Raw genomic sequence first — 21,758 nt, forward strand, 5'->3', positions numbered from 1 at the left:
AGGTACTTGGATTCAGTGTCAATTGAAGATTGCACATATCAATGAATTAACAGGGAAAAAAACCTAAACAGGACCTAAAAAAAAGGTTTCTCACTGCCTGTGCAAATAAAATACATTCACTCCAACTACACTACTGGAATCTGCCTAATTAACCACAAAAGATTTGAAAACTTAAATCTAATTATTCCCATAGGCTTGGCTTGTTAAGGTGTTTGGAATGTTAATGAGCTCTGGGACACTGAATTGCTGAACTGAAGAGCTGGAGGCTGAAGAAGCCTCTGGAGCAGTAAAATTCAGCAGCAGCCTCCAAGTTGCTGAGGATGTCAGCAGCCCCCACTGAGGCCATCCCTGCCCAGAGACCGTGGGGGAATGGGCAGACAAGGAGAGCGTCCCTGGGGCTGGGGCAGCAGAACTCAGAGGCACCAGCAGCTCCAGCTGGGAAATGGAGTGTGGAATGGGGCTGTGAAAGCCCTGCCTGGGCTGTGCCAAGCAGGACACACAAGCCCTGACCCCCATCCCCCAAACAACTCTCTCAAGGAGACATTTAAGAGGAATTACAATTGTTTGTGTCCTCTGAGTTGGATGCACTGGAGAAATACCAAGGAGAGATTCTCAGGAACTCCAAACAACAAAACAGCATTTACTGGGAACTTTAGAAAATCAGGGAAACTTTGGCAGAAGGTTTAATATGACATTCCATCCACACAAAACACACCTCAAAGCATTAACTGGGCCCATTCAAATTTACAGACTCTAAGCCTGTTCAATTTTATCAAAATTTGCAAGAGGATATATATAGAAGAAGAAGACACAGAGAGAGAGAAAGACAAAAAAGATACACAGAAGCACACACAAAGCTAACAAATCCTGGATTTCAGTGGTGTTGAGATAGAAATTCCAAGAGGAAGTAGGATCAAGATGTGTGCTTGCCTTGTGCTCAGCCTTAAATACCCTTTGGTGTTCCTGGGCCCTTCCCCCAGGTGGGACTTGGGGTCATTTGGTCACTCAGGAGCTGGGCTGGGGGCTCCAGAGGTGGCTGTGGAGCATTGCCTGTGCTGTGCCAGGGACTGGCAGACACTGCTGGGCTGGGATAGAGGCCCTGGAGGGATTGGGGTTCAAGGGCAGGGCAGGGCTGGGGTTCCAGGGCAGGGCAAGTCTGGACCTGCCCCTTCCTCCCCCACACATGAAATGTTTCCAGCCAACAATCTCCTCCAGTCTGTCACAACAGGCACTGTTGGAGGTGAAATCCCAGTTTTGGTCACGGGCACCTGCAGGAGAAGGACAGCTCTTTTCCACATGAAGGAAAGCCCCAATTCTTGGCTCATTTCTGGTTTGATTGCCTGGATTCTGTTTGGTTTTGTTGTTGCTTTGTTTCCTTGGTGTGCCTGAAGTGTCCAGTCAGGAGCAGAGTGACTCTTGCCAAGGAACTTTGTGGTGCTGTCGCTTAATATTAAATCTGGTTTTTGCTGATCCCTTTCTGGGGATTTTTTCAGTGCTCTCAAGCCCTCGTTGGTAACAGGGTGAAGGAACCCTGGCCCAGGCTCTGGCCCTGGGGGACACGGGAACACTGCTGGGGGGTTCCTGTCCCCCTGTCCCACCCACCACAGCCCCAGCCCCCGTCCCCGTGTCAGGCTCTGGGGTCGATCTCGTGGAACATCCTCTGGGGGAGGCTGCGGCGCCGGGGGCGGGGGGACCTGGGGGGACAGGGGACCCCGCTGTGCACGAGCAGCGTTGGACTTCTCTGGGGGAACTGGGAGGGGGGGCTGGGGTGGAGTGACCTCCGCAGTGACCTCACACAGCCCCTGTGATGTCACACAGCCCCTGTGATGTCACACAGCTGCCCTGTGATGTCACACAGCCCACTCTGAGATGTAACAGGCCACCTGTGACTTCATACAGGTGCCCTGTGATGTCACAGCCTGCTCTTTGAGATCCCAGTCTGCTCTGTGATATCACAAAATCTGCCCTGTGATGTCACAGCCCAGCCTGTGATGTCACAGCCAGCCCTATGATGTCACAGCCACCTTTGTGATGTTATGCAGCCATGCTGTGATGTCACAGCCTGCTCTGTGATTTCAGAGTCAGCTCTGTGATGTCACAACCCACTCCGTATTGTCTCAGCCTTATCTGTGACATCACACAGCTGCTCTGTGATGTCACAGAGCCCTTTTCTATGATGGCAGAGTCTTCTCTGTGGCCTCACAGCCCATTCTGTGATGTCACACTGCCAGCCTGTAATGTCACAGCCGACTTTGTGGCATCACAACCTCCTCTGTGATGTCACAGCCTGCTCTGTGATGTCACAGCCTGCTCTGTGATGGCAGAACTCACTTAGCATGTCACACAGCACCTCTGTGGTCACACAGACCCACCGTGTGATGTCACAACACCTTCAGTGATGTGACACAGCCACCCTATAATGTCACAGCACACTCTTAGACCTCACAGCTTGCTCTGTGATGTCATACAGGCATGCTGTGATGTCACAGCCTGCTCTGTGATGTCACATAATAAATCAGTGATGTCACAGCCAACTATATGATGTCACAACCTGGTCTGTGATGTCACAAAATCACAGAATCACAGAATCACAGAATTACTGCATTGGAAGAGACCTTTAAGATCATCAAGTCCAACACCTGCTCTAACACCACCTCAGCTAAACCATGGCACTGAGTGCCACATCCAGTCTTTTTTTAAACACAGCCCATGATGGTGACTCCACCACCTCCCTGGACAGACAATTCCAGTAATTTATCACCCTTTCCATAGAAAACCTTTTTCCTAATATCCGACCTAAATTTCCCTTGGTGCAGCTTAAGACAGTGTCCCCTGGTTCTGTCAGTTGCTGTGAGGAGAGAGACTGACCCCCACCTGACTGCAGCCACCTTTCAGGGAGTGTAGAGAGTGATAAGGTCACCTCTGAGTCTTTTCCAAGTGAAACAACCCCAGCTCCCTCAGTCGTTCCTCATAGGACTTGTGTTTCAGGCCCCTCACCAGCCTTGTTGCCCTTCTCTGAACACGCTCCAGCCCCTCCAAGTCCTTCCCAAACTGGGGAGCCCAGAACTGGACACAGCACTCAAGGTATGGTGCCAGTACAGGAGAATGCCAAGTACACCAGTGCCAAGTACAGGGCAAGAATCACTGCCCTGCTCCTGCTGGCCACACCATTCCTGATCCAGGCCAGGAGCCATTGGCCTTCTTGGCCACGTGGGCACACTGCTGGCTCATGTTCAGCCTGCTGACGACCAGTGCCCCCAGGTGCCTTTCTGCCTGGGCACTGTCCAGCCACACCGTCCCCAGCCTATAGCAGTGCAGGGGGTTATTGCGGCCAAAATGCAGGACTGGGTACATGGACTTATTGAACTTCATCTTATTGGACTCTGTCCATCCATCCAATTGTTCCCGGTGTCCCTGCAGAGCGCTCCTGCCTTCCAACAGATGGACACATGCTCCCAGCTTAGTGTCGTCTACAGATTTACTAATGAAAGCCTCAATCCCCTCATCCACATGGTCAATAAAAATATTGAACAGAGCTGGCCCAGCACAGAGCCCTGAGGGACAGCACTGGTGACTGTCCCCAGCTGGATGCAGCACCGCTCACCACCACTCTCTGGGCCGGCCATCCAGCCAGTTCTGAACCCAGCACAGAGTGCTCCTGGCCCAGCCGTGGGCTGCAGCTTTTCCAGGAGTGTGCTGTGGGAGACAGTGTCAAAGGCTTGCTGGACTCCAAATAGACAACATCCACAGCCTTTCCTGCATCCACCAGGAGGGTCACCTGGTCATGAATGGAGACCAGGTTGGTCAAACACGACCTAGCCCTCCTAAACTCCTGCTGGCTGGGTCTGACACCCTGGCCATCTGTCACAATCTGCTTGTGCGGGGTGTCGTGATGGTTTTTTTCACCAATCCCAAAAGTGCAATAAGGCAAACAAGGGACTATTAGTTAATCACAACAAATGCATCTTTATTAAGGGCCAAAACAGTAAATGCGATAGTGGGGATCAGAAAGGAGATAAAAGGATAGAGAGAGAGAGAGAGAGAGAGAGAGAAGAGGGGGATGGGAATAGCTATCAACACAGGCGAGATCCTCAGTGGTCTGGACGATGGGGATCCGTCTATCATGTTGGGGAAGTCTCCCAAGTTTTGGTCAACTCAGGGGTCCAGTTATAGTCCACAGAGGAAAAAGGGGGGAACATGCCGGACAATGAGAGTCCATTGTGATTGCTGCGGGGGAACAGGTAAGTCCACTGAAACCACAAAGGCAGGATGAACACAATGAAGAATAAGTCCATTGAAATTACTGAAGAAGAACAGGTCATGTCATTAGTGGTTTCCCCACTCCCTGTGGTAGGGGTCTCAGTCTCAGTCCTTAGGAGGAGGGTTCTCAATCTCCGTCCGTCTGTCACAGTGGTAACGGGGCAGATGAGAGGTCTTCAGTGAGAGATCATTAGGGTCACCCCAAAAGTTCATTCAGCTTCAAAAGGAGAGTGGGCAAATATGCAGTAAGCCGTTCCTTGCGTTCCTTGCCGATTCCTTGGCAATCGGAATTGCCAAGTCCTTGCCGATTCCTTGCCAAGTCCTTGCCAACTCCTTTCCAAGTTCTTGCCAGGCCTTGTTCGGAACAGCTAACGTAACGGTACAGCAACTGCACCTGCACTGCCGCTCTCTCCAAGCCGGTACTGTAGTGGGGGAAGGGGTTTCTCCTCATGGCAAACGGTAGGCAAATGTGGGGGCTTCAGACGGCCTCTTACACCTTCCCCGAGCTGTCTGCAGAGGAATCCACATCAGCCCAGGCTGGGCTGGTCAGTGGCCAGTCAGTTCCATTGACTGGACGCGGCTCTGGACACTTCCCTTGGAGCAACTCCAGGGAGGGAACACTGGGGCTGTCACTGCTGGGGTGTCACAGGCAGGGGAATGCTGGGGCTGTCACTCTGGGGTGTCACAGACAGGGGAACGCTGGGGCTGTCACCGCTGGGGTGTCACAGGCAGGGGAACGCTGGGGCTGTCACTCTGGGGTGTCACAGACAGGGGAATGCTGGGGCTGTCACTGCTGGGGTGTCACAGACAGGGGAACGCTGGGGCTCTCACTCTGGGGTGTCACAGACAGAGGAATGCTGGGGCTGCCAGCACTGGGGTGTCACAGACAGAGGAATGCTGGGGTTGCCCCACTCCTGCCCTGTCCCCAGCAGGTCTGCCAGTGCCTCGAAGGGACACAAAGGCTGATCCAAAGGGTGAGAATTGCAGAAGGGGCTGAGCTGGGAGGGACCCATTGGGATCATCAACCCCCAGCCCTGCACAGACACCCCAACAATCGCAGCCTGTGCAGCCCTGGGAGCGGGGTCCAAAGGCTCCTGGAGCTGGCAGCCTCAGGGCTGTGCCCATTCCCTGGGGAGCCTGGGCAGTGCCTGAGCCCCCTCTGGGGGAAGAAGCTTTTGCTGATCTCCAGCCCAGCCATGCTCTGGCCCAGCACCAGCCGTTCCCTTGGGTCCTGTGCCTGCTCACCTGGGCAGAGATCAGAGCTTGCCCACAGAAGCTGTGGCTGCCCCTGGATCCCTGGCAGTTTCCAAGGCCAGGATGGACAGGGCTTGGAGCAGGCTGGGCTAGTGGAAGGGGGCATGGAATGAGATGAACTTGAAGGTCTCTTCCAAGCCAAGCCCTTCTGTGATTCTGTGATTTTGGGGGAGATGCTGAAGCTCGGTCTCGGCTTTATCTCACCCAGAGTCTGGACCCACCAGCAGCCATGGATGGGATCATCTCCTCCTCCCTCTCCCTGTGGCTGGAACTCACCCAACAGCAGCAACTGAATAATGTCCCTCACGGGGCAGTGAGTGCCAGAAAGGAGCATTGCTCCCTGGGGAAACACAATGTCCTTGGACTTCAGCAGAGCGTTGAAATGGGCCCCCTCGAGCACCTTAGCCCCACTGAAATCTTCTCTTACTGGACTTGGCCCCAGAGATCTCCCAGAGCAGCTGCAGAGGAGTCGCTGTCAGGAGGAGGGACGTGTATCAAAGGCTGATGGAGATCAAAACAAGCCCTGGCACCATTCCACATTTTTGTTTGTCACTGGGAAATAAATACAGATGTCCGCATGCCACAATCTCAGTCTCTCCAGGGTTCCTGTGTTTGGTTTTATCCCCTGGTATGGAGACACAGGAGCTCTCCCAGCTGCACAGGCTGTCAGGAATCCCTTCCTGAGCTTGACACCCTTGGAGAGGGTGAACAAGGAGGTTCCTTGCTGCAGGAGACTGTGTGGGTTTTGGAAACAGGCCAGACCTGGAGAAGGCTCCTTCTTACAGCCCCTCAGCACCTGGTAATCCCATGTCTTTATTTGTGTGACTGTCTTGTCAGGGTAGGGAGAGGGGAGAGAGGAGCCTCCTTTGGGTAGGGAGAGGAGACAGAGACACCAAAAGCAGGAGTCCCAAAGGGATCTGGGCAGGCCTGGATCCAATGGCTGCAGTAGGTGTGCCATTCCTAAATCCAGTTTGGGAGAGTCACGGCCATGTTGCTATGTAAGCTCTGAGGTATCTGCTGGTGGGAGATTCTCAGGTTTGTCCTGTTTGCATCCCCAGTTCCTGCAGAGCCGGTGTTAAACAGTGCCAGGGGATGCTCCTGGCACTGACCCTGGCATGGCTCAGGGTTCAGGTTTCCTCCATCAGTCCCACTTCAGAGCTTCACTCTGATGGGAAAGTTTTAGTGGGTCAGGTACAGCACAGTCCAGAGAACTGGAGAATGGTTTTATGTTGGTAATTCTGGGAATGGGTTTCTCTGGCAGGATGCTGGACACCAGGGATTTCTGCCCTCCTTTCTCAGAAGAGTTTGGGTTTCTTGTGTTAGTGTTGTTCCACAGCTTCCACCATCCCTACTCCTTTCATTGACACTTCCCCAGCTTCCCAGTGTCCTTTCTGAGGGACAAGAAAGGAACATTGAGGGTGGTAAGTGGTGGCTGCCTCGGACTCCAGCTGCTCCTGGAGTTCCAGCATGGCTGGCACAGCCGCTCTCAGTGGGGCTGGGACTTGGTTCAGGCTCCCACAGGCCCTGTCAGTGGCCACTCCCCACTGGGCTCACACTCTGGCCACGTGGGGCTGCTGAAAGGTCAGCGGGTCTGGCTGAGCACTCCCAGCTCTGCAGTTCCTGACTCACCCCAGGGATGGGGTCCCGCAGCCCCGGTCGGTGCCGTGTTGCCAACGGGGCCCTGTTTTGGGGTGGCCATCGGTCCCTGCTGTTCCTCCACCCTCAGCAGCCCCACAGCAGAAGGGTCCTCTGGGAGCCCCGACAAGGGATTCAGCTGTGGAATTCCCTCTGTCTCCACAGCAGCTCTCCCAAAAGTCCTTTGGGCGCCCTGGAATACTGTCTCCTGAGGTGATCCACGCCAGGGAGTCCCGGGGCCTCTGGGCCAGTCCCAGTGGGGTGTTTTTGCCATTCCCAGTCGTGGTCACTTCAGCTTCTGATGTGCCTAGGCCTGAGTGGCAGGCCTCAGCCAGAGCTGGCTTACAGGATGAGCTCTGGGCATTGTGTGACTAACACCATCAGTTTTAGTTAGCTAAAAATGGATGACCCAGTTGCTTTTTCCAGCTCTTTAACACCAAACGGGCTGCTTTAGAAACTGTCACATAATCTTGTGCAGTTACCTGCAAGAAATGTATCATTTTAAGAAAAGTTCCCAACGGACATGACTGGAGGCTTGTAGGATATTTTAGGGGAAACCGTCCAAGCCAGGGACTGGGCTCTGGCCAAGTCCTGGGCTCTACAGGTCAGCAAAAGTGCTGTGAGACCCAGGAGTTTATGTGCTAAAAATATCATCAAGTCACTTTGACTTTTCTGATTTGGGTCTATAAAAGCTGGACCCACTTTTGGAGCAAATTTGGAGACCTCACCTACAGGTGGATGCAACATATTTGATTTTCCCAGTTGCTTGGAAGGGTTCTCCAGGTCCTCACTCTGAAAAGGAACTCCCCAGCGACTGCAGATTCTGGATGATGGTAAAGTATTTAGGAAATTGGGGATGTATCATCTCAATCTCTATTCTTTCTCTCCTGTAATAATGGTTAGGTGTCGGAGTCCAGAACATCCCTTTGGCTGCTCTGGATGCCTCGAGACCCTGGCAGGGGGCTCAGGGACATTGGCAGCAACTCAAATACACCCGTGGCTTCGATTTTAGCCCATGGGAGAGGCTGCCAACCTTATATGAGGAATTACAAGCCAAAAGGACTTGAGTAGTGTAATAAGGGAATTGAGACAGGGTGAAAAAGTAGAATTTTGGGGTTTTTTAGAATGTAATTCAGGGGTACAAGATGGAGGAATGTGGGCGTGCCCTAGCCTTTTCTTCCTTCTTCTTGTCCTCCATGTCTCGGTGTGATGGTGACACTTTTCAATTGGTTTAGGATAGGGACACACTGTCCAACATAGATTTTAGGTATTGGTACAGGAACTGTAAACATGGTACACGTAATTTTGAGTATATAATGTGGGAGACGCCCAGGGCTCGCGGCAGACTGCCATGGCTTCTGTACTAGCTGGACCTTGTCACGTCAGAAAGAAAATATTTTAAATAAGAAGAAATAAACAACCTTGAAAACTCAGCTTCACGCCCTCCAGATGTCTTCTTTGGCTGCCAGGTTAGGGAAAAGGGACTTTCACACTGTTGGGGTTTTGCCAACCCGACCCCAACACTGTGTCACAACGGACCTTTGGTTCCATGATGCCCCATAGTATCTCAATGGCATCCTTGGTTCCACGGTGTCAGAATGGCCCCTTCATCCCATGGACACCCACATTGTTCACTGTAGTCCTCTTGATTCCACGAGGCCCTGCCATGCTCTAATGGCCCCTTGGTTCCAGTGGGTCCAAAGTATCAGAACAGTCTCCATTGTTCCATGAAGCCCTGAATAGTCATTGTGCCTCCCTTGATTCCACAGGGCCCCTCAGTGTAACAATGGACCATTTGTTCCATGAGGTTCTGCAGTAGAACACGGTCACCTTGGTTTCGTGAGGTCCCACAGTGTCACAATAGACCCATGGCTCCACGAGGCCTTGCTGTGTCAGAATGGCCCCTTGGTTCCAAGAGGTTTCTCAGTGTCACAATGGTCTCCTTGGATCCGCAGTATCACAATGGACCATTGGTTCAGTGCGGCCCCAGTGTGCCAAAATGGATTTTAGTTCCATGGGGTTCCGCTGTGTCACCATGGACCCTTTGTTCCATGAGTTTGCTCAGTGTCACAGCTGACTCCTTGGTTCTGTGAGGCCCCGCTGCCACCAAATCTCTGAAATATCAGAATGAGGCTCCTTAACACTCATTTGCTATTTCAGAGGGTATCATTTATTCAGGCCTGAGGTCTAACATGGGATAACTCCTAACCTGACGTGGACATGTAATTCTACCGGTGTGTTGCTCATCTACAGTCGCTAAATGCCAATCACAATTTACCCATTTCCATAAATCCCACCCCAAGTTCCCAGATTCAGTCCTTGTTTTCTCTATCACTGCACCCTTGAGCCAGATGTCTTCTCTTCCAGCCATCCTTGCTGGGAAAGCAGCCCCTGCATGCCTTGTTCCTGTGCTGAAAGTTCACAGGCACGGTAAAAATTGAATGAACCCTTTGGGTCTCAAGGCCAAGGCTTTGTGTGGCCAGGCAGGGGCAGGCAGGAGGCAGAGCTGTCAGCAAAGGAAGGGGCCAGCGAGGTGGGGCAGCCGGGGGATGACGACAGCCTGCAGGGACAGAGGCCAGGGCAGGGACACCGCAGGACAGCCTGGGCTGCACAGGGCACAGGGATGTGCAGCAGCTGCAAGGCCCTGACAGAGCCAACCTGTGCAGCCCTTTGGCCATGGCTGCTGGCCCTGGGCCTGAGGCCACGAGGGGACAAGTGACCCTTGCAGCCCTGGGCCCTCATTGCCTCCCTGTCCCTGCTCAGCAGCCTGGCAGGGGCCGCCCCATGGTCCTGCCCTTGGCATTGCACATCCCCTCATCCCAGTGCCCATCCCGGGAAGAGCCCTGAGCAATGAGGGAGGGACAGGATCTGCCTTGCCAAGGGCTGTGGTTCAGGACTTTGCCCTTTGCATTCCTGAGACACATCCAGGTTTGCTCAGCACCAGAGACACCTTTGCCTTGTTTGTCCCTACCTGTCATCAGTGCCTCCAGTGTTCTGCTCTAACTGGAACCTGGGGACACTTTGATATGAATTGTGTCCTTGAGTGGAACCCATTAACAGTTAAAGAAGCTTTGGACTTTGAATCTGACTTTGAGTTCTTGAGAAGTTCTTTGAGCACACTCTGAGGTCTGGGTCCGATGCAAAGAGCACCAAAGCCCCAGAGGGTCATTAACGTCCTGGTGCTGTGTCTGTGCGGCTGAGCTGGGCCAGGCTCCTGGCCCAGAGGCAGCTCCTGGCAAGGGCAGCGCTGCAGAGAGACAGCTGTGGCCAGGAGCAGCTCCTGTGCACAGCCCAGCAGGGCTGGGGCACTGCCAGGGCATCGCAGGGACACGAGCAGGGCGCAGACAGAGCTCACAGGGGCTCAGCACTGGCAGGGGCTGTGGGGTGTCCCAGAGGGGGCTGTGTCACAGCAGCACCTCTGTGGCTGTGTCACGGAGGCACAGAGCAGCTGTGATGTCAGAGAGGGGCTGTGTGACAGCACAGCGTGGGTTGTGTGAGGTCACAGATTGGGCTATGACATCACAGAGCGTGTTGTGTGAGGTCATCAAGCAGCTATGGCATCATAAAGGGGATTCTGTGACATCACAGAGCAGGCTGTGACATCATGGCATGGCTGTGAGGTCAAAGTGTGTGCTGTGACATTACAAAGTGGCAGCATGACATCACAGGGAGGGTTTTGTGACATCACTGAGGGGCTTGTGACATCACACAGCAGGGTGTGACATCATAGTGTGAGGCCATAGGGCAGACTCTGCCGTCATGTAGAGAGTGGCTCTGTGACATCAGAGTGTGGGTTGTGACATCACAAAGTTGGCTGTGTAACATCATAGAGCAGGCTATGACATCATGGAACAGACTGTGATGTCACAGGGTGACTGTGACATCATAGAACTGACTATGACATCACAGGGTGAATTTCTGACATCACAGAATCTTCTGTGACATCTCAGCACAGCTGTATGACTTTGCAGAGTTGTGACATGACAAGGGAGCTATGTGGCATCCAAGAGTGGGTTGTGATGTCACAGGGGCTGTGTGAGGTCACTGGGGAGGTGACTCTGCCCCAGCCCCCCTCCCAGTTCCCCCAGAGAAGTCCAACGCTGCTCGTGCACAGCGGGGTCCCCTGTCCCCCCGGGTCCCCCCGCCCCTGGCGCTGCAGCCTCCCCCAGAGGATGTTCCACAAGATCGACCCCAGAGCCTGACACAGGGCCATGGGGGGTGGGACAGGGGACAGGGCCCCCCCGGCAGCGTCCCCGTGTCCCCCAGGGCCAGAGCCTGGGCCAGGGCTCCTTCACCCTGTTACCAACGAGGGCTTGAGAGCGCTGAAAAAATCCCCAGCAAGGGAGCAGCAAAAACCAGATTTAATATTGAGCAACAGCACCACAAAGTTCCTTGGCAAGAGTCACTCTGCTCCTGACTGGACACTTCAGGCACACCAAGGAAACAAAGCAACAACAAAACCAAACAGAATCCAGGCAATCAAACCAGAAATGAGCCAAGAATTGGGGCTTTCCTTCATGTGGAAAAGAGCTGTCCTTCTCCTGCAGGTGCCCGTGACCAAAACTGGGATTTCACCTCCAACAGTGCCTGTTGTGACAGACTGGAGGAGATTGTTGGCTGGAAACATTTCATGTGTGGGGGAGGAAGGGGCAGGTCCAGCCTTGCCCTGCCCTGGAACCCCAGCCCTGCCCTGCCCTGGAACCCCAATCCCCCCAGAGCCTCTATCCCAGCCCAGCAGTGTCTGCCAGTCCCTGGCACAGCACAGGCAATGCTCCACAGCCACCTCTGGAGCCCCCAGCCCAGCTCCTGAGTGACCAAATGACCCCAAGTCCCACCTGGGGGAAGGGCCCAGGTACACCAAGGGGTATTTAAGGCTGAGCACAAGGCAAGCACACATCTTGATCCTACTTCCTCTTGGAATTTCTATCTCAACACCACTGAAATCCAGGATTTGTTAGCTTTGTGTGTGCTTCTGTGTATCTTTTTTGTCTTTCTCTCTCTCTGTGTCTTCTTCTTCTATATATATCCTCTTGCAAATTTTGATAAAATTGAACAGGCTTAGAGTCTGTAAATTTGAATGGGCCCAGTTAATGCTTTGAGGTGTGTTTTGTGTGGATGGAATGTCATATTAAACCTTCTGCCAAAGTTTCCCTGATTTTCTAAAGTTCCCAGTAAATGCTGTTTTGTTGTTTGGAGTTCCTGAGAATCTCTCCTTGGTATTTCTCCAGTGCATCCAACTCAGAGGACACAAACAATTGTAATTCCTCTTAAATGTCTCCTTGAGAGAGTTGTTTGGGGGATGGGGGTCAGGGCTTGTGTGTCCTGCTTGGCACAGCCCAGGCAGGGCTTTCACAGCCCCATTCCACACTCCATTTCCCAGCTGGAGCCGCTGGTGCCTCTGAGTTCTGCTGCCCCAGCCCCAGGGACGCTCTCCTTGTCTGCCCATTCCCCCACGGTCTCTGGGCAGGGATGGCCTCAGTGGGGGCTGCTGACAGCCTCAGCAACTTGGAGGCTGCTGCTGAATTTTACTGCTCCAGAGGCTTCTTCAGCCTCCAGCTCTTCAGTTCAGCAATTCAGTGCCCCAGGGCTCATTAACATTCAGAACATCTTAACAAGCCAAGCCTATGGGAATAATTAGATTTAAGTTTTCAAATCTTTTGTGGTTAATTAGGCAGATTCCAGTAGTGTAGTTGGAGTGAATGTATTTTATTTGCACAGGCAGTGAGAAAAGTTTTTTTAGGTCCTGTTTAGGTTTTTTTCCCTGTTAATTCATTCATATGTGCAATCTCCAATTGACACTGAATCCAAGTACCTCCTCATGCAGTCTGAATACATATGAAAATCAAGACCCTTCATGGCTGACAATCAATCTGACTCTATCCCTACCCCCACCCCACCATTTCCCCCATCCAAGCCCTGTCACTCAGAGCAGCCTGGTGCAAATCTGAGCTCCCTCCAGCCCAGGCTGCACCTGCAGGTTTCAGCTCCTTGGCTCCAACTCCCACCTGCTTTCCTTGGAGAAGGAATATTCTAAAATATTAGGGAATCCTGATTTCTTCACCAAAGTTAAGTTTAGAAACCACTTCCCTCCAAAACCCTGCTCAATTTTTGTACAGAGAACCTAATGACAACCTGACACACGATTGCTTAAAAGTTATTGAGGAACAGACAAAGATAAGGCCTGATTTGGAGGAAGAGGAACTAGAAAATGGTGAAAAATTATTTGTGGATGGGTCGTCTACAGTAATAGATGGAAAAAGAAAATCAGGTTATGCAGTAATCGATGGGAAAACCCTGAAGGTAATAGAATCAAGGCCATTAAACTCTGGATGGTCAGCACAGGCTTGTGAGTTATATGCAGTATTACGGGCCTTAGAACTGTTAAAAGGAAAGGTTGGAACCATTTATACAGACTCAAAATATGCTTATGGGGTAATACATACATTTGGAAAGATACGGGAAGAAAGGGGCTTGATTAATTCACAGGGAAAGGGATTAATTCATGAGGACCTAATTAGGAGAATACTGCAAGCTCGAAGATTGCCTGAAGGTATTGCTGTAGTCCATGTAAAAGGCCACCAGAGGGGGATACGTGACCAAGTAAGGGGAAACAATGTAGCTGATCAAGAGGCAAAGAATGCGGCTCTTAGAGTATTAAAAGAAACTATAATCACCAAAGGGTTAGAGAAAACTGCCCCGATTGTGGAGCTGATTTAGAGAGCGAACCTTGCTACGACTGTGGGAAAGAATTTGGGATGGACGGAATAACTTGTGCTTGCGAGAACCCCAACAAGAAGTATTGTATACTACATGGACCAATTCAGATATTCGTGTTCACCGAAAAGGAGCGGGAAAAACTAAGAGAAATGGGAATCATAGAAAAGGGAAATAGAAAAGAATTACCAGATGGCCGTGAGGTACTCCTGAAGTCAGTGGCTCGGAAGATCCTGGAAGCAATTCACACAAAAACACACTGGGGTACCCAGGCATTAATAGATCAGTTTGCGATTAAATACACTTGTATTGGGATGCACACCTTAGCTAAACAAATAACACAACAATGCCTAACCTGTCAACAGGTCAATAAGAGTCAATGGAGACAAAGAAAGAGGGGGAAGGGCATTGGCACATAGACCATTTTCCCACATTCAAATCGATTTTACTGATTTGCCTAAGGTAGGAAGGTATAAACACCTATTAGTGATAATAGATCACTTGACTCACTTTGTAGAGGCATTCCCTACCTCCAGGGCAACTGCACAAACAGTAGTAAAAATACTATTAGAAGAGATAACCCCCCCCCCCCCCCTCCCCGCTATGGATTAGCTGAAGCAATAGACTCAGATAGATGTCCACACTTTGCCTCCAAAATAATTAAAGAAGTAGTTACAGCTCTAGGAACAAAGTGGCAATATCATACTCCCAGCATCCACAGAGCTCTGGTAAAGTGGAAAGGGTAAACGGGGAAATTAAGAAACAACTAACCAAATTAATGTATGAAACTCAGTTATCTTGGGTAAAATGTTTACCTTTAGCCTTGTTAAATATACGTACCCAGCCCAGAACTGATATGGGAATTTCTCCGTTTGAAATGCTTTATGGAATGCCTTATGACCTGGATTGTCCCATAGATCACCCTGAAATAAGTAATCAACAGATTAACCAATATGTTGTGCAGGTCATGAAAGCTCAGAAGGGGCTTAGAATAACTGGATTACTAGTGCAATTTAGACCTAGCAATCCATGATGTAAAACCAGGTGATAGGGTGTTAATAAGAACCTGGAAGGAAGCCTCACTGACTCCAAATTGGGAAGGCCACTATGTTGTTTTACTCACTACAGAAACTGCAGTCAGAACTGCTGAGAAGGGGTGGACACATGCGAGCCGAATAAAGGGACTGATTACTGCTGCTGCCAAAGACCTCTGGAGAATAACCAGCCAACCTGGGAACCTGAAAGTCACACTTAAACGGACTTGATGGACTCAGTAAGAATTGTGCAAACTAGTTGGTATAGCGAGATATTCGACTATGGATATCCTATAACTGATGATTTTAGAGTATACTGTACAAATCAGGATTGCGATTGTTACCCATTTGTATGCTACATTTGGGAAGTTTGCCAGGAACGGTGGTGGGTCCATAGTCATAGAGGCACTCCTCCTAGGGGTATTTGTAAAGAGTGTTATAAATTAGAAAGATAATTGACAGAGTTAGTCTTAAGGATTGGAGAAGAGAACGGGACCCTACCAAGGGAATCCCCGGAGTGGTGGGAGGTGTTTACTAAAGGGGCTAGGCCTAAAAATTGTTGTTTCCACTCCAACGAACCAGTTCCCCTAATTGTTCAAATTATAAAAGGGAGTTGTCGGAAAACTATACCTGAGATTCAGTGTGGCTCACCACAAGTGAAGGATAAAAAATGGGAATCACTCAAAAAGAGGCAACAAAAACAGAGTAAGGGTACTCCTGAAGAATATCCTTGCTGCCGAGAAGATGGTACACCTCACGGCTCAAAGCAACCGAGTCGGTGAGCGAGGCAGAGGGATAAGAAACAGTGGAGGAAAGAGCCCTCAAACTGGGACAATTCAAAGGTATTTCAAGAACTGCCTCAAGGATACTAATCTCCCAGGAGTAAAGGTGAGCCCGACAATAACATTTCAAAACAAATATTGAGTACGGGAAGACAATATTTATCAAACCCCCGGGTGGTTTGGACTCCACCCTTACTGGCAAACTATCTTCATTTTGGGCATGTTCTGTAAATTGTCACAAGGAGAAAATATTCACCAGCCATATACTTGGACTCTGACCAAAATAGACAAAGGGAAGGTTGTTAAGTATAATGCTACAACCGGAGCTCCCACCTTTTTGTCATTAATGAGAAGTTAGTAAACTCTTTGGAGGGATGGAGTAAGCCTGACCACCTCGCCACCTACTGGTGTCCTAGTTCCAATCCTGGGAGGGGATATTTTAATTATCCTGGGGAGTATCTTTGTGGGTATTGGGGCTGTGAAACCATAGCAACTGCCTGGACTGTCACCCATCCAGATCAATCTTTAAGGGTTTCATGGAACCCCGAAGGGTGCAAGACTCCGCAGTATGGCACTCAAGGAGAAATCCTGTATAAGGGAAACTGTAAGTCCCTGAAAATACAAGTGCTTAACCCCCTGGACTCGGGATGGCTAACAGGAAAAACTTGGGGAGTAAGATTTTGGGAACGGGGGAGGGATCGCGGGGGGTATCTCCAAATAAGAAAGGAACCCCTACCCCACGATCCCCAGGAAATTGGACCCAATCCTGTAGTTGCTGAAAGGGAATTATTGAAGGAAGGAAAAGCTCCCCTCGAGATTAATGATACCTTAGCAATTGGAAAGGGGACTTTCACCTCCCCAGCCGTTAGTCCCCAGTCAAATACCCTTTGGAAACTTATGCAAGCGGCATACCAAGTCCTCAATGTAACACGACCTAACCTGACTGAACAGTGCTGGCTGTGCTTCGATATCAAACCTCCTTTCTATGAGGCAATAGGGCTTACCAAGAGACCCAAGCGAGTCAATGGAAGTAATCCTCCACAATGTAGCTGGAAGGACCCCCAGACCCAAGGAATAACTTTAGCAGCAGTAACTGGGAAGGGATGATGTATAGGGAGGATCCCATGGCACAAAGAACATTTATGTGGGACAATAGGTAGGGCACAGCAGAAGGGTAACCCGGCAAAATGGTTAGTTCCAGCAAAAAACACTAAATGGATATGTTCTAGAGGGGGGCTTACACCTTGTATTGCACTCAACCTGTTCAATGAGACTTCTGAGTTTTGCATATAAGTGTTAATAGTTCCTAAAATCATTTATCATCCTGAGGAATATGTGTTTAACACCCAAGTCACTCTTGAGCATCATTTATCAAAAAGGGAACTCCTTACAGCCTTGACAGTGGCCACCCTAATGATTGTAGGTGGAGCAGGTATCGGCACCAGGGTGACATCCCTAGTAAAACAGAAGCAAGAATTCAATTTGTTAAGGATAGCTGTAGATGAGGATTTGGACCGCATCGAGAAGTCAATCGCAGCTCTTGAGACATCTGTAAGATCCCTGTCAGAGGCAGTATTACAAAATTGGAGAGGGTTAGACTTAATATTTTTACAACAAGGAGGATTATGTGCTGTTCTTAGGGAAGAATGCTGTGTATATGCAGACCATATGGGAATGGTAAGGGATACAATGGCTAAACTAAGAGAAGGCCTCGAATGGAGAAAGAGAGAAAGAGAGGCACAGCAAAGCTGGTATGAGACTTGGTTTAATAGTTCCCCCTAGCTTACCACGCTACTATCAACCCTGGCAGATCCCATGATATTGTTAGTACTAGGTTTGGCTTTTGGACCTTGCATTTTCAGAGAAATCATAGATCTTGTAAAAAGAAGACTAGAGGCAGCTCACTTAATGCTTATTAGAGATAGGTACGAAGCATTGCCCGAGGACCTAAAAGTAAGTGAAACCTTTGTTCTAAGCCACCATGAATTAAAGCATTTTAATGAACAATTTGATAAAGAGAAAAAGGAGGGATTGTAATAAATAAAAGTTCTTTGTTCATCAAAACAAACACTGAAGGAGATTAAGAATTTGAGCGGAGTAGGGAGTTATATGGGAGGGAGAGAGGCCCAAGGGGGATCGCTAGTACTTTGTTTAAGGATTGCTCAAATGTAGCTAGGACAGCAGATTATATAACCAAATATGTACAAGTTAACCTTTAGGCCAAAGATGATCCGTGAAGAAGACGAGGAACCTTCATCCCGACGACCACCAGAAGGCAAAGTACGACCCCCTAGCAACAGGCTGTGCAGACACAGAATGTACCAAAAAGGACATGTCAGTTGGAAGCAGGAGGACTATAAGAACAAAAGGAGTAAAGGGGGGGGGCTGCGTGCCATTAGTGGAGTGGGAAATTCCTTGGCCATCCAGTGCTATTTTTTTTGCTTGTTACTGCTTGCTCAATAAATTCTTGTTAATTGATTTACCTATACTTGGCCTCCCCAATTAAATTTGTCTATAACACTGACAATGAAATTGAAGTCTTCAAAAAGGCCACTTGATTTTTCAAGAACATTGGCAGTGGGATCACCCTGAAATAGAGGAAGGTGAAATGAGCAAAGGGCTCCTTTGTGGGACCAGCAGGTCTGACTGCACTGGGGCACAGGGAGCCCTGTTTTCCTCTGGGCTCCCCAGTGTTCAGGCTGAGAGCATTGTCGAAGATGAGGCAGCAGCACAAAACTGAGCTCAGAGAAAAAAGGCTGAGCAAAGTTCAACCAACAAAGAGAAGTATTTTTGAGGGGATTCCTAATAAAAAAGCATAGGAATGACACACTGAAATCTTTCCCAGCTTGTCAATATCTTCTTTCAGTAGTCCATGATTCCCAGAGTGAAGAAATGTCCAACAGCAGCTTCAACAGCCACTTCCTCCTGCTGGCACTGGCAGACACGCGGCAGCTGCAGCTCCTGCACTTCTGCCTCTTCCTGGGCATCTCCCTGGCTGCCCTCCTGGGCAACGGCCTCATCATCAGCGCCGTAGCCTGCGGCCACCACCTGCACTCGCCCATGTTCTTCTTCCTGCTCAACCTGGCCCTCAGTGACCTGGGCTCCATCTGCACCACTGTCCCCAAAGCCATGCACAATTCCCTCTGGGACACCAGCACCATCTCCTACACAGGATGTGCTGCACAGATTTTCTTCTTTCTTTTCTTTATCACAACAGAGTTTTACCTTCTGACCATCATGTGCTACGACCGCTACGTGTCCATCTGCAAACTCCTGCACTACAGGACCCTCCTGGGCAGCAGAGCTTGTGCCCACACGGCAGCAGCTGCCTGGGCCAGTGCCTTTCTTAATGATCTCATGCACACGGCCAATACATTTTCCCTGCCCCTGTGCCAGGGCAATGCCCTGGGCCAGTTCTTCTGTGAAATCCCACAGATCCTCAAGCTCTCCTGCTCATACTTCTACCTCAGGGAAGTTGGGGTTGCTGTTTTCACTACCTTCTTCGCTTTTGGCTGTTTGGTGTTCATGGTTTTCTCCTATGTGCAGATCTTCAGGGCCGTGCTGAGGATCCCCTCTGAGCAGGGACGGCACAAAGCCTTTTCCACCTGCCTCCCCAACCTGGCCGTGGTTTCGCTGTTTATCAGCACTGGCCCCTTTGCCTACCTGAAGCCCCCTTCCATCTCGTCCCCTTCCCTGGATCTGGCGGTGTCAGTTCTGTACTCAGTGGTGCCTCCAGCCCTGAACCCCCTCATCTACAGCCTGAGGAACCAGGAGCTCAAGGCTGCACTGTGGACACTGATGACTGGAGAATTTCAGAAACAATAAATTGCTGGCCAGCTTCTGCAAATCATTTATAATAAAAGTAATCTTTGATTGTTCCTGTTGGTTTGGTTGTGGCGTTTTTCCCGTGTTTTAGATTTTTAAGATTGTCCACAAAGGCCATTTCTTGTGCCATTTCTCATTTTGTTTCTCTCTACCTTTGCTGTGGCCCCAGACTGTGTCAAGATCTCCCAGGTAAGTTTTCACCAGAGATCCTCTTTTTGTTCCCTCCTCTGAAGCTGCAGCAGCAATGTCTGTGTGCAGAGCTGCAGGCAGATCAGGGCTGGCACAGAAGCCCTGATCCTGCTGGCCACACCATTCCTGATCCAGGCCCGGAGGCATTGGCCTTCTTGGCCACCTGGGCACACTGCTGGCTCATGTCCAGCCTGCTGTCCATCAGTGCCCCCAGGTCCCTTTCTGCCTGGCTGCTGTCCAGCCACTCTGTCCCCAGCCTGTAGCACTGCAGGGGTTGTTGTGGCCAAGATGCAGGACCCGGCACTTGGTCTTGTTAAACCTCACCTTGTTGGATTTGGGCCCTGGATCCAGCCTTCCAGGTCCCTCTGCAGAGCCCTCCTATCCTCCAGCAGATCCACACTCAAACCCAGCTTGGTGTCATCTGCAAATTTGCTGATGCTGGACTCAATCCCCTCATGCAGATCATCCATGCAGACATTGAAATCCACACTGGCTGGCTGTGATCCCTCGGCCATCCTGTGGGTGCCCTGTGATGGCACTCAGGGTGATCTGTTCCATAACCTTGCCGGGCACCGAGGTCAGGCTGACAGGCCTGGAGTTCCCCAGATCCTCCTTCCAGCCCTTCTTGGGGATGGGCTCACACTGGCACCTCCAGTGCTCTGGCACCTCCCTGGTGAGCCAGGACTGATGGTAAATGATGGAGAGCAGCTTGGGGAGCTCACCACGAGCTCCCTCCTGCCCCTAGGATGGATCCCATCTGGCGCCAGAGACACCTGTGAGCACCTGAGTGGCTCAGCAGGTCCCCAGCTGCTCCCTCCTGGATTCCAGAGGGCTGTTCTGCTCCCTGTCCCCATCCACCAGCTCAGGAGAACTCTTGTCCTGAGGACAACTTGACTTATTCTTGAAAACTGAGGCAAAGAAAGTGTTACCTCAGCCTTTTCCTCATCTTTGGTAACCACATCCCCCACAATAAGAAATGGAGGTTGTCCTTAACCCTCCTTTTGCCATTTGTGTATTTATAAAAACATTTTTATTATCCTTCACAGAAGTGGCCTGCTTAAGTCCTAACTGTGCTTTCACCTCTCTAATTTTCTTTCTGCATGACCTAATAACATCCTTAAACATGTCCTGAGTTTCCTGGCCTTCTGTCCAAAGGTGATGCACCCTAATTTCCCCCCGAGTTGCTGGAAAAAGCTCCATGCCCTGCCAGGCGAGTAATTTTCCTTGCTAGCTCACTTTTGGGCACAGAGGGACAGGCTGTTGCTTTTCCTTCAACATTTCTTTCTTGAAGTGTGTCCATCCTTCCTGGAATCCTTGGTTTTTAAGGGCTGTTTCCCTTAAAAAAATCAGTACCTGATCTAGTACTCCCCAAATCGATCCTGAATAGGCCGGAGTCTGCTCTCTGTAACTCCAGTGTAGAAGACTTGTTGATGCCCCTCCTTTCACAGAATATTTAAAAACTCAGTAATTTCATGGTCACTGTGCCCCAAACAGCCTCTGACCACCAGATCTCCCACCAGCCCCTCTCTGTTTGTGACCAGCAGGAGACAGAGCTTTCCTTGGGAGTGGGAAGAGAAGGAAAGCTCCCCAAAGTGCAGCCTGGAAGGTTCAGCCTGGAGCTGAGGAGAAGGAAAAGTCCCTGTCAGGGTAGAATGTTGGTGCTCGAGGTGTCCCAGCGTGGGGCTGGGCCATGGCCTGGCTCTGTGTGCCTGGAACCGGCAGTGCCGGTGCAGGGAGCCGAGGGAGGGCACAGGAACACTGGGTGAGAAATGCTGGGGGCACAGCGAGATGGGCGAGCGCAGCCGGCCAGGGCAGAGGAGCAGCACGCACAGGGGCACAGCCTGCAGGACAGGTGGGCAGCGCTGGGCAGGGCTGGCAGGGCCAGGGCACCCAGGCCTTTGTCCCTGCGCCCGGGCAGCGCCTCTGCAGGCCCCGCAGAAGGAACTTTCCTGCCAGGGGCTGCACTTTGGCTCTCCCTCGCCCTCCCTGAGGCGGCTGGCAGGAGCTGCAGGGTTATGGCATTTGTCCTTGCTGCCCCTCACATCCCCCTGCCCCACAGACAGCC

General features: G+C 50.8%; 1 protein-coding gene and 1 pseudogene across 1 annotated transcript; both read left to right on the forward strand.

The window, feature by feature from the left end:
• LOC137486474 (zinc finger protein 271-like) overlaps nt 1–21,758 on the forward strand; it is a 146,418-nt pseudogene that overhangs the window by 11,485 nt on the left and 113,175 nt on the right.
• Nucleotides 18,572–19,504, forward strand: LOC137486476 (olfactory receptor 14J1-like). Its single transcript, XM_068211787.1, has one exon. It carries the CDS (start codon nt 18,572–18,574, stop codon nt 19,502–19,504), a length of 933 nt encoding a protein of 310 aa, XP_068067888.1.

This window comes from Anomalospiza imberbis, chromosome 22, assembly GCF_031753505.1.
Source record: "Anomalospiza imberbis isolate Cuckoo-Finch-1a 21T00152 chromosome 22, ASM3175350v1, whole genome shotgun sequence".
Taxonomy (NCBI): Eukaryota; Metazoa; Chordata; class Aves; order Passeriformes; family Viduidae; genus Anomalospiza; species Anomalospiza imberbis.

What these genes read in the sequence shown, in the direction of transcription:
- LOC137486476 (XM_068211787.1), top strand. Translation starts at nt 18,572, where the DNA reads ATGTCCAACAGCAGCTTCAACAGCCACTTCCTCCTGCTGGCACTGGCA.